Below are 13,318 nucleotides of genomic sequence, written 5' to 3' on the forward strand. Positions count from 1 at the left end.
AGTACTCAAGTGAGTTATAAACTGAGTTACCATTTAGATACAAGTGGTTGTAAAAGGACAACAATGTTGAAAATCAAGATGTTGCTCTTGGTTTCATTGAACCTCCTCACTGCACCAGGTATCAATCATCAGGACAATTGGCCCGAGTAAGGGATGCCAATAAGGAAAACATTAGTGTTCTTACGAAGATACTATCACTTGTGTTTTCGAGGACGAAAACGCTTCTCCAAAGGGGGAGTAATGTCATGCCAAGGGCATTGCCCTGTGGTCAAGGACCTGGCCCAAGGGACCGACTGCAAGTGTGGATAGGGAATGAGGCTCAAGGGGTTATTTAATGGGAGGTTGGGAGACTCATTCTCAGGCAGTCCCTCACCAGGATTTACATTCTAGGCATGAATACCCTGATGTAGGATTCATTTGACGTGGAAAAGATCCTCATTTTCTTAATCTCATAAGCTAACTAATAATGGAAAACACATCAAAATTTTGTTTCTAACTTCATAAATAAATTCAAAAAAGTTTTGCAAGGAAACAAAACACTAGTGTCCCAAGTGACAAGTGTCCAATTTCACAATCATGACAAAGAGGTAGAAGCTACACTTTTAGAGATGTCTCAGGAGGTCAAGTCAAATAATGCTCAAACAATAGATTTATGGACAACATACACAATACTCATACAAGAAGATGCATGTGGGAGCATTTGCCTCAACATGCCTTGTCTTAGGCACAAAATGCTCTAGCAGTGCAAGCACAATGTGAAGCAAGTTTTGAAAAGGTTCATTCAAGGTCTCCACTTAGTGCAAGGTTGAGAGGGCCATAATTTCCTTCAATGGACAATGAGGGACATGAAGTGTAAAAACAAACTAAAAATTCATTCAATTTCTTTCATTGTAGAGTGAATATAAAAACTCCTATAAACAAAATACATCATAGATATCTTTCAAGTGAGACTGCAATAGAAAAGCAATCAAAGCAAGCAATGATATACAATTAAGAGGAGCTATTCTAAACTCTTTAAGTACTTGAAATGTTACTCACCATTTGAATTGGGCAAACCATCTTGAACAAATATACAAGAGGATAAGAATGATACATTTGAAGGAGAGAGGGGGACAAAGAGAACTCAAGCACCCAAATATCATGCTTAATTTTAACCTTGTCCTCATCAAGTACTTCACATATATTTACATCAATAATTAGCTAGTCCATAACATCATTTAACTTGCATAGTCTATTTTTTGTCTCATAAAGCTCTACATGTGATTACCCACAAACATTAAAAAGAGGGAACACTATACCTTTAAATGTGCTACTATTTTTCTCTTTGGCACATGACAACAATGGCTCTAAAACATCTTCCATAAACACTATGTGAACTCACATAGATTTCAACAAACCACACGCGCTTGCGTAGTTAGCCCATCGAGCTTGGTGGCGAGTTCGAATCTTAGATCGTTGATCGACCGTTAACTTTTTACACCGTTCCCCCACCTTGAGATCCATGCGCTTCAACCCCCATCGCCTTGGGGTCATTAAGACCTGTGGCATATAGTGTCTATGTCGTGCACTCTTGAGATCCATGCCCCACTGCCTTGAGGTCATTAAAATTTAAGACCCGTCCAGGACGTGCACTCCTAGTTCCACGAGACAAGCCTTGTGATGTTATCACAGATATTAAAAGATATATAATACCATTACATTGGAGTACAGATTCTGACAGAATAGCGAACATCAGTCGACATTGTGGAGCTGCGCGCAACTGGAGAAGTCGTGTAGGAAGAAGCAAATTGTTTGTGTACACAACGACGAAAATTGGGCACGTCAAGTCGTTGAGATCCTCGATTTTGATCGTACGTTGTACAAGGAGGAAACGCTCGTAGCTATGGCGTCTTTCTGAGAAATCACAATGGAGGACGTAGATGGGGGTTTCAGCTTCGATTTTGAAGGGGGTCTCGACACTGCCGGTACCACAACTGTGTTAGCCCCTCCTGCTGCTGCAACTGGAGGGCAGCTCATTTCAACAATTGCGGCGGCAGGTGTGGGTGCACCTAATGGTCTCGCGCCTTCCTCAGGACCTTCTCAAGTGGGCAGAAAGAATTATCGACAAACAGTTTGTAGGCATTGGCTTCGAGCTCTTTGCATGAAGGGGGATGCCTGTGGCTTCTTGCACCAGCTTGATCGAAGCCGCATGCCCATCTGCCGGTTTTTCTCCAAGTATGGGGAATGCCACGAACCTGACTGCATTTATAAACATACATTTGAGGATGCCAAGGAGTGCAACATGTGAGTTTCGACTAAGATTTAGCTTCGTTTTCAAATTGGTTTTGTAGTTAAATCCTGCTTAGCTTTTATGTAGTCTTTCATGTTCCTCTATGTCTGTGCTGGTTCAGGGTTGCATGAGGGATAATATTCATACTGCAGGTCGTCTGACTGTAGGAACACTTCAAGGCTGAACCCAGCTTTATGTCTCAACACGATTCTCCCTTATCTCCTCCCCGTCTTATCCGCCGCTAAATTGCGCCTTAGCCAGGCATCAGTGGAGTCAAAATGGAATTCTTCTGTCTTTCTCGTGGAGGCCAAATTGGATGGGAATTGTTGTCTATTGAGCTGACCAGCTGAAACAAGCTTGCAGTCACAATGTGGCCCTGTGACCATTGGGAGTTGAGACCATTTTGCAAGTAAGTGCACTTGGGGACTATGCATTGCTATGTATTACACTGTGGTGTTAGAGTGCACAGCAGAAGTGGGAGGAAAGAGAGGCAAAAGAGTAGAAATGAAGAGACAAGGAGCCATAATCTGAGTTTTGGAAGTCATCTCCTGGGTTTCTTGGGTAGACCTATCTTCTTTGTGGCTGTACCCAGCCTTGTGAGGCTCTACTAGGTGTTAAGCATCACGGTAATTCTGTAGATTTGTCCGGTATATCCATTGGTGGGCCATTTTTAAAGGGTGCCCCATATTTTGAGCTGATTAATTTTCATATTCCACGTTCCTAGATTTATTGGGTCATGGTGTATTTGACTGGGTCGCGAAGGCCAGCTTTGCTGCACCTGTGTAGGAAAGGAAGGGGGAGGGGGGGAGCCCCTATTGTGGTAGATTGTCATAGCACTGCCCGCAGGGGTTGTCCAATCTCTCTCTCTCTCTCTCTCTCTCTCTCTCTCTCTCTCTCTCTCTCTCTCTCTCCCAAGTGTGGTAGATTGGTTATGCCAATTCCCTCGTGAATAACATGTCTCGAGTTCCAACTCTTGTCGGATAGATCTTTGAGGTCTCTTGGGATAGTTTCTGTCACAAGACGGGCACCACGTGCCAATAGAAAAGAACAGACTGAACAAATTTTTAGCACTTCAATAAAAGTTGAATTGAGAGAGAGAGACCACACGCGACATGGAGTGGCGGAATTCCACCCAACAGAGTATTGGCCCCAAACCTTGGCGCCCCTTTCGGTAGTTCTTTATATTGCATCAACATAGTACAAGCCGGTACTCCAAACTCTGCACCTTCTCCAGGAAGCATGCCAGAGAACGAGCCCTTAGCACATCTTTAAAGGCCCTTGGTAGTTTACATGAAAAGCCTTCAAACTCAAAAGCTTCTGATCCAAAAGCAACGGCAAAAAGCTGCCAGCGTAAATCACGGAATTCCGTACAACTGCCACATCAGTAGTTAGCACAAAACGGGGAAATCCGTACAGCATGCCACGTCACCATTGTCATCGTAATTTTTGAAAAGCTGCCACGTCATCAGTTCCACGCTGTGTGTGAGGATCCAGCTTTATCCTAATCCTTTATGTCACTTGGGGCCCCATCGGACGGGGTCCCCATAAATTGGTAGGACTTCTTCTTCTGTTACTCGTTCTTAGGGTTTAGGCCCCTCGATCGACATCTATAAGTTGGCTCCATTCTTCAGGGCTTTGACACCTGTAGTTTGTGACATCTCCCCTTCTTGAAAGAGAGTAATTGTCCGCGAATACAACATATCTGCAAAACAACTCAAGTTAGCTCAAAAATTTCCGAGGGTTATTCCGAGGGACAATCAGTTTGCTCTTTTTGTTAAGGAGTTAGCTTCTCCTTTCGGCTCTTTTGATGAAGGAGTTTGCCTCTCCTCTCGGCTCTTTTGATCAAGGAGTTGGCTTCTCCTTTCGTCTAGATCGGAACTCTTGATATTCTGGCGTAGTAAAATTAGCCATGACACCCAAACCACACTAATCTTCCACGGGTGTCTTATGCACTAAAATTACATACCCAGGCAATCTCATCCAATTAGGAATATTCAGTGGTTCGCACATCACAATGCAACACAAATGCTTACATATGCATGTTACAAGACATACAAACATAAAGGCATGTTACAAGACATACAAACATAAAGCCGCCGATGAACACTCCTCCCGCATAACCTAACAAGGTCCAAGCTGGGAGATATTCATCGACTCCCTCATCACTCCTCCCGCATAACCTAAAAAGGTCCGGGCCGGGAGATATAGAGGCCTTTTACAACCAAACGCCCCCCAGACCGCAACCTACGTCGTTTGGAGGTGCTGAGAGTAATCACTGCTCAAGACTTCTTAATACTCCTCTCGCATAACCATCCAGGTCCGGGCCGGGAGTCACAACAACATTACTTATAAGGTGCAGCGGAAGTGAATGTTGAACTTTGCTCAAGATGAGTGCTCCGAACTGTGCTCAAGGTTCCTTTTACTTACGGAAGGGAGAGCCTTCCATTCCTTTAATGAGAGAGTGCAAGTGATCACAAACAAAGTGGATAAACACAGTGAATGAAGTGTTGAGACTGAGAGATATAGAGAGAAGAATACGACACCAGAATGTTGTCAAACCCTCCTCCGAAGGCCCCACTCTCTATGGCGAGAGCGGTCTACTATTGATTGCACAAATCTCTACAATGCAATGGACTTGCCGATGATGTTGAGGACGACGACGACGACGACGAGACGGCTGAAATCTGAAATTGCAATGGGCTGAAATCTGCAAATCTTGTATCTGTTGAATTTTGACTCTATGTCGGTGATGATGTCAATGGTGACGATGCGACGACGACGCGCTGAAAACGCAGATGCTGAAATCTGCGTTTTCCAGGCTGAATCTGCAAACTACGCTGGATCTGACCGTGCGGCGAGGATCTGCTGCGGGAAGGTGAGATGTGCGAGGTTCGGGACTTCTACTACGGTACCTGACTGCTGAAAACTGAAAACGCTGGTGCTATTCTTGCTCTTATTGCGATGAATTTGCAAATACTGATGCAAAAACGCTAGGGCTGGTTCCTGTCTGTGCTGTGGAAATACTAGTGATCTGCCGTGTCTGCCAATGCCGGGGCTGATCGGCAATGCAAAAACGCCAGGTTGCTTGCAATAGAAAACACTGGGTATCTGCTCCAAAAGCGCTAGGTGGTCATTGTTGGGGAGTCTTGCTGAGAAGGTGCCCGCTGAACACTTGGTTCCTGTTGCCTCTTCTACCAGATCTTGCTAGCGCTAGGTTTCTTATGTACTTGACTTGCTAAATTGCCCTACTCAGTTTCCCAACAAAAGTCACTTAAAAATAATAAGTGAAAATTGGCTAAAATAGGGAAAATAGGTCTATGCACTGTAAAAATGCTCTTGATGCATTCTAACTGAAATTTGATGGTCATGCTGTGTGCAAGTAGAGGATATGGATCTAATCTAAGTGTTTGGACATGCACGGTTTGCAACACTCACAAAAGTGCCAGATCAATTCCTAATCTAGGCTGATTGGTCACTGAACTGAACTGAACCCATGTCATAAGTAGCTTGTCCATGTACACTAGGGTTAGATGTGGACGTGACAATACTCCCCCCGTAAATAACCACAAGGGTGTGGGCCATGAGTTAAAAAAGCACTTTTCAATCATTCAATACTCCCCCTTGCAAATAACCACAAGGGTCCGGGCCATGAGTATGAACAAGCATTCTCAAACATAATTTCTCACTACTACACCCGGGAGTAGAATCACCAATCATTGAAACCAGTATTAAAACCAGAGTCAAACAATTCAAATCGGCACTAAGACAGGTTCAAAACAGATACCATCCATTTCAAACAAATTCCAAACAGGATCATCAAACAAGTTCTCAAACAGATTTTAAACTTAAAAAGCAATCTCGACATCTGTCGAGCTCGAAAAGTCGACCGACTTTCCATTCTGAAACATGTACCAAAAAATTAGGGTTAGGTTCATTCCATAGGGTTGTAGCCGAGCACAGCATGGTCCATCAGCTCTTGGACAAACAGTGTTTCTTTGGCGGCGATGGTAGTCCCAAGATAGCAATAGCTTGAAAAGAGACACCTATTGAGAGACGTCGAGAAATTTCAAGTTATAATCTGCTAGGGTTTCCATGGAAAGCATTTCAGGATACCCCACTCTGCTAGAAGTTGCACTCCGAAGGAAGATGTCAGAAACCATTTAACTTCGAGCAAAAATTTTCTTGAAAGCTTGCGAAGCTCTTGGAAGTGTGCGGCTTGGTAGCTATAGACATCAACATCTACATGGCACTGCTTTTGAGAAAAACAGTGACTCGAAACAAATCTTGGATCCTTCTCTTGCAAGTGATCTTTTTGGCTTATGCTCTGTAAGACATGAGCGGTGCAAACGGGAGCGCGCCCGATGCGCGATGTATGAAGGGTGGGAGTGGCTAGTAAGTCCGGGGTCGAGACCCGAAGATATTTCAAATAAAATTCCATTAGTCTCTGCTTTGCTTTGTCTGCACTTTGGTAGGACCGGTATGCTTTCAGAAAAGCACACGACTGATGCTTTGATACCATTGTCACAAGACGGTTGCCAATAGAAAAGAACAAACTGAACAGACTTTTAGCACTTCAATAACAACTGAACTGAGACAGAAGAGACGACACGCGACACGGATTGGCGGAATTACACCCTAGAGAGTATTGGCCCCAAACCTTGGCGCCCCTTTCGGTATTTCTTTATATTGCATCAACACAGTACAAGCCGGTACTCCAGACTCTGCATCCTCTCAAGGAAGCATGCCAGAGAATGAGCCCTTAGCACATATTTAAAGACCCTTGGTCTATAAAAAGCAGTTTACATGAAAAGCCTTCAAACTCAAAAGCTTCTGGTCTAAAAGCAATGCCAAAAAGCTACTAGCGTAAATCACGGAATTTCGTACAACTGCCATGTCAGCAGTCAGTGCAAAACGCGAAAATCCGTACACCCTGCCACGTCAGCACTATCAGCGTAATTTTCAAAAATCTGCCATGTCATCAGTTCCACGCTGTGTGTGTGTGAGGGTCCAGCTTTATCCTAATTCTTTATGTCACTTGGGGCCCCATCGGACGGGGTCCCCATAAGTTGGTAGGACTTCTTCTTCTGTTACTTGTTCTTCTTAGGGTTTAGGCCCCTCGACTGGCATCTGTAAGTTGGCTTCATTCTTTAGGGCTTTGACACGTCAGCAGTTTGTGACAATTTCCCACAACTTAAAAAATTCTCTTCTTCTCTCTCTCTCTCTCTCTCTCTCTCTCTCTCTCTCTCTCTCTCTCTCTCTCGCGTGCGCGCGTGCTCCCTTGTCACCACGCTTGCCGCTGCACTTTGACATGGTATAAGAGACACGGCTTGACGATGCCGCATTTGTGATTGGGAGTTGGTGAAGAAGCTGATTGGGCTGCATATTTTCAGCCAGCAGGAGGGCGACTTGTGGCATGGTTTTCATGGCAGAGTCCTTTTGCAAATCTTTGTTTTTTGCATGGGAAGAGCTAACGGTGCTCTGCTTTGGTTTTGGGGCGAAGAACCCTTGAGAACATGCGTTTTCCAGCTGGTAGATGCTGGAGGAGTGATGCTGATTTTCAGCAAGGAGTTGGACAAGATTGTGGTTATGTTTTGAAGTTAAGGAGGTACTTGCGTGCGGTGGTTTGTACCTGATGTCGGCCCGGTACCTATCAGCCAGCCTGGAAGAGTTTTTCGTGCAATAGAGGAGGCCGATCTTGGATCAACCTTAGCCTAGTCTATTTGTCCTTTGTAGAATAGGTTGGAGATCTCTTCATAGGAGGTTGCTTGTAGCAGCGAGCTTGCATGTGTTCCTATCCATGAAGGATTCTCTTTGACCTTGGAGTGTCTTGCTCATGGCACCATAGAAGGATGTTTTTCGTGGTGGAGATGACACAATTGGATGATTCTTTGGAGCATTTTTAGAGGTCTACTCATGCTATAGAGTTACAGGAGTTACTTGAAAGGAAGGTTCGGTGTTGCCGGTATAACCGGCCTGTACACAGTAGAGGGCGGTACTAATTCAATTACCTGTTAACTTTACATAGACCATTGAGAAGAAAAGAGAACACAAATGCATCCAGCGACTAGAATGTCACTGCGCACATGAAGACCGACACCCTGTAGGCCCCAAAGACTGGTGCCCCTTTCGGTATTTCTTTATTCAATTGAAAATGGACAATCCGAACACTTAGATCAAACCCTCACCATGCTGTCCAAACCTGTCAAGGGCTGAAATTGCAGGTTTCCGACCTGATTTTGGCAGCATACACCAAAACCCCTGTAGGTTAAAAGCACACCTCTAGGACACTTTCCCTTGCATATTGGAAGCTTTCCGGTGAGCTGCAGGTCAATTTCAGCGTGCTATAATTCTCTGTTTTGCCACTGTCGTGTGCCCAAAACCGTGTACACGCATCCCATGGATTTCCCGAAGCTACCTGAGTGTTTATTTGCAGTTTAGGTGTGAAAACCCCAACCTTCAAAAAAACACAGCAGGCTGTAATTCTCTGTTTTGGATCGTTTTGAGCGGAGGGAACACGTCTACACGTGTCCCAAGAGCTCCCACACGCAATGGGACAGTTCCCTTATAATTTGGACGAGTTTTGATGCGAGAAAACTCTCCAAATTCGCAATCTTTCGCGATGGAACTGTGCGTACCTGTGGGGGATTAGCAATTAGCTAATCTGGTACCTGTTTGGAAGGTTCTTGCCTTGGCAAACACGCATAGAACCCCCAGAACTGTACATGATCAACCAGTGTGACATGAAACGTTTTTGGATTTCGAGGTTTTTGAAATGTTTTGTTTCGGAGCTTAATAAAGGCAAAACACAGGTTTCGTTTTAATTGTATGTTCACATAATTATACATTGAATATACATACAAATTCACATGTAAAGACGTGAAATATCGAAATCTAGATGTGAGACTTGAATCACGAGTGAACAAGGTAAGTCTGCAGCCAACTGCAACAACGTACAGGCAAAGACGAGGGGGCCATGTTGACATGTAAGGTTCACAGAGAGAGAGAGAGAGAGAGAGAGAGAGAGAGAGAGAGAGAGAGAGAGAGAGAGAGAGAGAGAGAGAGAGATTATTCGATGTGCATGAGGGTCAAAAAATCTATTGATTTTCGGGGGCGGCCTTTGTGCATGGCTTAAAATCATAGTAACAGGGAATGGCCGTTTTCAGGTCTCCGTTCCCCGTTCCCATTCCAAGTTCCCGTTCCGAATCCCCGTTCCGTGTTTCAAACGTGAGTACCACAGGGAATGGCTTTTTGTTCCGCGTTCCGGTTCCCGTTCCCCGTTCCCGTTCCCGTTCCGGTTTCCCATTCGTGGTAACTATGCTTAAAATTCCCAAATGGGTAGTTTGAGGTTAACTCGTCAAAAAGGGGCAAAAAAGAAAAAATCAACTTGTTTCGCACGTTTCACCGAAACGTTTTGGCCGTTTTGCCCTTTCGGGCTTTTAGCCCTCTGAAATGGGTTTTTATGTCACTATGTTAGAATCAGATCAATTGAGAAGCCTAACTAGTGGGGCATTATGATATGTGTAAAGGGGGGAGAGAGATGCGCGAGAGCAAATCAACGCGCAACATGAGACAAAGGAGAAGGCAAGCAAGCTTTCCATTAAAGCTGTGAACCTGCACCCACTACTCACACACACACACACACAGACACACACACACAGTAGGTCACTTATGTTAAAAAATTAGTCTTCTCTCTCATTTTTGGGTGCTCCCTCTTGGGATGAGTCTCGAGAGTGTTGGCTTACAGGTTGCTCTCCTACTGCCATGTGTCGAGTTTCTGCATCCAGATCTCTGAAAGTGAGGGCCCTGCCCACTTGTTTATAAGTTACAAGGGATGCTTAAATCAAAGCCCCAAAATCAGTAATCAAAAGGTTCTCTAAAATAAAGCAATTGAGCCCCAAAAGCTGCCAATTTTCAGCCAACGTGAAATCTGGGATTTCCGTACGCTGCCACGTCATCACCTCTCACGCAAAAGCAAGAAAACCGTACTCTCTGCCACGTCAGTCTATCTCCGCATTTTCCGCCGGAAATTCCGGACTGCCACGTCAGCCCGTCTTCCGTGTTTTACTGGTGTGTCTAGCCAAGGTGAGTGTGTTTGGGCATGCCACGTCACCAGTTTGACACACTCTGTTGCTTCACAGGTCTAGGGCATACTTGTACGGCCAGTATGTCTCCGGGTTGTGGCCACCCATTGTCTAGGTTGTACCCGGTCCGACGGCCCAAGTTTGGGGCCGGCCGCCCACATATATCATTGTTGTCACGATTGTGACTATGTTAACAGTACTACATCTACTCCTAGTTGCAGATATGCGAAGTGCCATGCCAACGAGGACCCCTATGCTTGGATGGTCACGACCCTTCGCTCAAGAGACGTGTCTCTTCGCCAAAAGCCACACTCCTTCGACGACTGGTCGCACCCCTTCGCTCTATGGTTGCAACTCTTCGCCCAATGGTTGCAGCTCTTCGCCGAAAGGATGCGTCTTTACGTCTAAAATCATGTCCCATTATCCATGTCCCTTTACCAGGAGACGTGTCTTTTCATTTCTGTCTCTTTGTCTCCTCTATAAGGAGCCTATTGTCCTCAGTTTCAAGTAGTCATTCAATCAATCAAACAGAGAGTCTTCAAAGTCTTGTTTCTGAGTTCAGTTTAAGTTTATTAAGTCTTAATCATGAGTTTAAGTACTTAATGAAGGATTAGTACCTAGAATCCTTACAGTGATATCATAGGAAATTTTTTCCCGGGACCCGAAGGTTGTGAGCCTCTCACCCTCACGGCTACCCTCTCCCCCTCTTCCCAAAGTTGCATGGAAGCAGAAGAAAGATGGAATACACACGGCTAGGTATGAGGTAATCCGAAACCCTCTATTCTAACCACAGAGAAGGAGATGCGTGTATGCGGCATACCTGCTGAAATTTTCGGCGTATGCCTCTTCATCGAATGGTGTCTCTTTGCGCCAAAGGGTAACACCTCTTCATCGGCTGGCACCCTTTCGAATCGCTGGTCACTTCGCAGGAAAACAACACCCCTTCACAAATAGGTGCCACTCGTGGCATGCACCTCTCCGTCGGGCTGCCCCTCTAGCGGTCACTCTCTCTTGGCGTAGCATCTCGGGATCACTTCTTGCTGACGAAGGGAGCAACCTTATGTTTTACGCTGCCAACGATTTGATTTGCAGCCAATGATTGGAGTTTTTACGCGAGAAGTCACCTTATTAAGCCATTATTAAATTGGCCGGCCACTTTAAACCTGGCTGGACCAATTTAACCCAAGGTGTGGACGTTGTAAGCGGGTACCCCTTCACAAAATAAAAAAAATGAGCATCCAGCCAATGTTACGTAAATTGCGGAGGCAATGTTGGCCATTGCTCTACTCGCCCCTCTCACGCAGTATTAGTGCTGGCCAATTGGTCGTCTCCCGCCAACTTCCCGCGCACGGTGTAACCCTTTGCTATGGCCGACGAGCACCAGTGGATAGATTTCCCTTACATCTCGTACATAGACGAGATTCCCAACGCAGTCTTGTCGGCGTACCCTCTTCCGGCACCTGAAGTAATTATTATTTCCGATACTCCAAAACCGAAACTTGTTCCAGACGCAGTTTCCGCTCCCGAAGTATCAGTTTCCGTTGAACAGTCGGCATGGCCGAATCACAAGATGGCGACGACAATATTTGACCCGAGAACTCGATAGCAGCTCTCAAAAAGCAGTTGGCAGCACTTTCAACAAGCCTCTCATCGATTCACACTCGCTTGGATCAGATGCAGATGCAAACCTCTTCTCGGACTCACCCAATTGCTTCTCGGACTATACATGTAGTTTCTCTCCCATCTTCTTCCGAGACTTCAGTGGTCGACCAAGAAGAACCACTCAAACAAAAGCCTTCGGAACTCAAATTTTCTCACCCAAAGCATGGTTTCTTCCAACGGATCATCAACGATATCAAGATGGGCTTACTTAGTGGCACATATATCTGACCCTAGTCGAGTACTCGGTCGTGAATGCCGTGAGGTTGGACAAGTTCCCCCTCGCGAGCAATGCCCTACATTTAAGTCTTTTTTATTTGATGGTGGTAAAGTTTAAGATTTATTGATCCTTTCCTTGTGCAAGAGGATCCTTCAGAGGTCCAAGAGGCAACAGCTCCCTCGACCTCCCCCTTCTCAATTGGAAGCCTTAATACTCGTTGAGAAAGCTGAAGATTTAGACAATTCTGGTTCTTTTGTGACAACGGACAAGCACATGACCCCTGCTATGACCGTGATCCAGTCAGAAAAAGTCGCCTCATCACCGCCCTTGCAAAATAAAGTCTTTGTCTCTCTAAATATACCAAATGCAATGGTGAATGATAATCCTTCAAACTTGAAGACTTTAGTCCTTGCCTTCAATGATGCGAATGATAAATCAGATGCAGACTCTTGCAGCTTGATTTCCTTGGAGAGGGAACTTTTGCCAAGGTCAAGTTTGCAAGGAACACAGAGACAGGCGACAATGTTTGGACTTTACAGATGGATATAGCTCCAAACACTAACTGTTTCAGTCTACAATATCCCTTCAGGAGGATTTTACTGTTCCAGACAAACCAATGGAATACCTTACAGATTTCCCACCAGTGGTCATCACTCAACAGAAAACTCAAGTCAGTTTACTAATAATTTCACTCGATGCAGATACAGATTCAATCTTTTATTGGACAAAGCTCGAAGTTACAAAAGACTTTGACAAAGGCACTTATCAAGTTGTAGATGTGATACTTATACTTTTGACAAAGATGAGACAAATTGCAGATATGATCAATTTATAGTTTGGAAAAATAGTCGATGCAGATACAGATTCAATCTTTTATTGGACAAAGCTCGAAGTTACAAAAGACTTTGACAAAGGCACTTATCAAGTTGTAGATGTGATACTTATACTTTTGACAAAGATGAGACAAATTGCAGATATGATCAATTTATAGTTTGGAAAAATAGTTATGGTCAATAACAGTGCCATGACATGGGACTTAACAGGAAGAGCTTTGGATGCAGAAGCACTACAAAATTATATTTCCTTCTC

The 13,318-nt window shown here is 44.7% G+C and overlaps 1 protein-coding gene across 3 annotated transcripts in view; it reads left to right on the forward strand.

Annotated features, from left to right (window-relative positions):
- The first annotated feature begins 1,697 nt into the window (after positions 1-1,697).
- The window catches only part of LOC147430650 (30-kDa cleavage and polyadenylation specificity factor 30-like), an 82,173-nt gene continuing 70,552 nt past the window's right edge, over positions 1,698-13,318 (forward strand). Inside the window, exons 1-2 of one of the 3 annotated variants that reach the window (XM_086493249.1) lie at positions 2,148-2,283; positions 2,437-2,678. In XM_086493249.1, the coding sequence (XP_086349375.1) occupies positions 2,638-2,678 (41 nt within the window). In that variant the 5' untranslated portion in view covers positions 2,148-2,283; positions 2,437-2,637. Of the gene's footprint in view, positions 2,284-2,436; positions 2,679-13,318 lie in introns of all 3 variants that reach the window. The other 2 variants (XM_086493247.1, XM_086493248.1) reach the window with 2 other exon arrangements.

The sequence above is a fragment of the Adiantum capillus-veneris genome, chromosome 21 (assembly GCF_014529385.1).
Source record: "Adiantum capillus-veneris isolate H3 chromosome 21, ASM1452938v2, whole genome shotgun sequence".
In the NCBI taxonomy this organism is placed as follows: domain Eukaryota; kingdom Viridiplantae; phylum Streptophyta; class Polypodiopsida; order Polypodiales; family Pteridaceae; genus Adiantum; species Adiantum capillus-veneris.